The 1020-nt window shown below is 54.9% G+C and overlaps 2 protein-coding genes across 2 annotated transcripts in view; both read left to right on the top strand.

Annotated features, from left to right (window-relative positions):
* MSL1 (male-specific lethal 1 homolog (Drosophila)) overlaps positions 1–820 on the top strand; it is a 3927-nt gene extending 3107 nt beyond the window's left edge. The window contains exon 7 of the mRNA XM_014959138.1: positions 288–820. Coding sequence (XP_014814624.1) covers positions 288–378 — 91 coding nt within the window. The 3' untranslated portion in view covers positions 379–820. The remainder of the gene's footprint in view (positions 1–287) is intronic.
* CASC3 (cancer susceptibility candidate 3) overlaps positions 505–1020 on the top strand; it is a 15606-nt gene continuing 15090 nt past the window's right edge. Inside the window, exon 1 of the mRNA XM_014959087.1 lies at positions 505–768. Coding sequence (XP_014814573.1) covers positions 505–768 — 264 coding nt within the window. The remainder of the gene's footprint in view (positions 769–1020) is intronic.

Below are 1020 nucleotides of genomic sequence, written 5' to 3'. Positions count from 1 at the left end.
ATTAGTGACAGAACGAGAGGGAACGGCTTCAAGCTCCAACAGGGGAGGTTTAGACTGAACATTAGGAAGGAATTTTTCACCCAAAGAGTGGTCGGGCATTGGAACAGGCTGCCCAGGGAGGGGGTGGAGTCCCCATCCCTGGCTGTGTTTAAGGGCCGTTTAGATGCAGTGCTGAGGGACATGGTGTAGGGGAGGACTTTGTAGAGTAGGGGAGATGGTTGGACTCGATGATCCCAAGGGTCTCTTCCAACCTAGACCATTCTATGATTCTATGATTCTGCCCGCAGGAATTTCGAGCTGCCCTGGCTGGACGAGCGCAGCCGCTGCCGGCTGGAGATGCAGAAGAAGCAGACGCCGCACCGGACCTGTCGGAAATAACGGAGCCACCGGGAGCTCCGCATGTCACCGGGGTCACCCCGACGGCCGCTGCCCCCCCTGCCTTCTCGTCGCCGGATGGTTTCGTTCCTCCGTCCCCCCAGTTCTGTTCTTTTTGGGTTTTGCAACATGTTTCCTGGACTCATCACCCTGGTTGAGGTGTCCCCACCGGTGGCACCAGCCCCCGGGGCGGGTGGCGGGCGGACCCTGGCCCCGTTCTGCCCGTCCTCGCTGCCTCTGCCCTTCCGCAGCCCCCCTCGAGGTTTATTTTGGACGTTTGCCTTTGTGCCGGGGGGGGTTCCGTGTCCTGCCAGGGCTCTGCCCGCCGCTGCCTTCGTGTTAGGTTTGGTTAGAAACGGGGATAAGGAGCCGTTGGTGTCGGTGCGGGCCGAGGTTTGGGGTCCCGGGGGGTCCCGCTCTGGGCTCTTCCCCCCTCTCCAGGGTTGGTGTACAAGATGGATTAGCAGGCTGATACAGTTTTAAATGATCTGTAATTTCAATTTTTTTTTTTTTTTTTTTTTGTGAAATAGAATTCCTATACGCACAATTTTGGTTTTTTTTTAAGGTTGTTTTGTTTTTGTTTTGTTGGTTTTTTATAATTTAAATGGTTTTTTTGAGGTTGGCAACGTTGTGCGTTGTGAGAGC

Source organism: Calidris pugnax, unplaced genomic scaffold (assembly GCF_001431845.1).
Source record: "Calidris pugnax isolate Ruff unplaced genomic scaffold, ASM143184v1 scaffold341, whole genome shotgun sequence".
In the NCBI taxonomy this organism is placed as follows: domain Eukaryota; kingdom Metazoa; phylum Chordata; class Aves; order Charadriiformes; family Scolopacidae; genus Calidris; species Calidris pugnax.
Note: the sequence above shows the minus strand (reverse complement) of the source record. Positions and strands in the feature narration are given on the sequence as shown.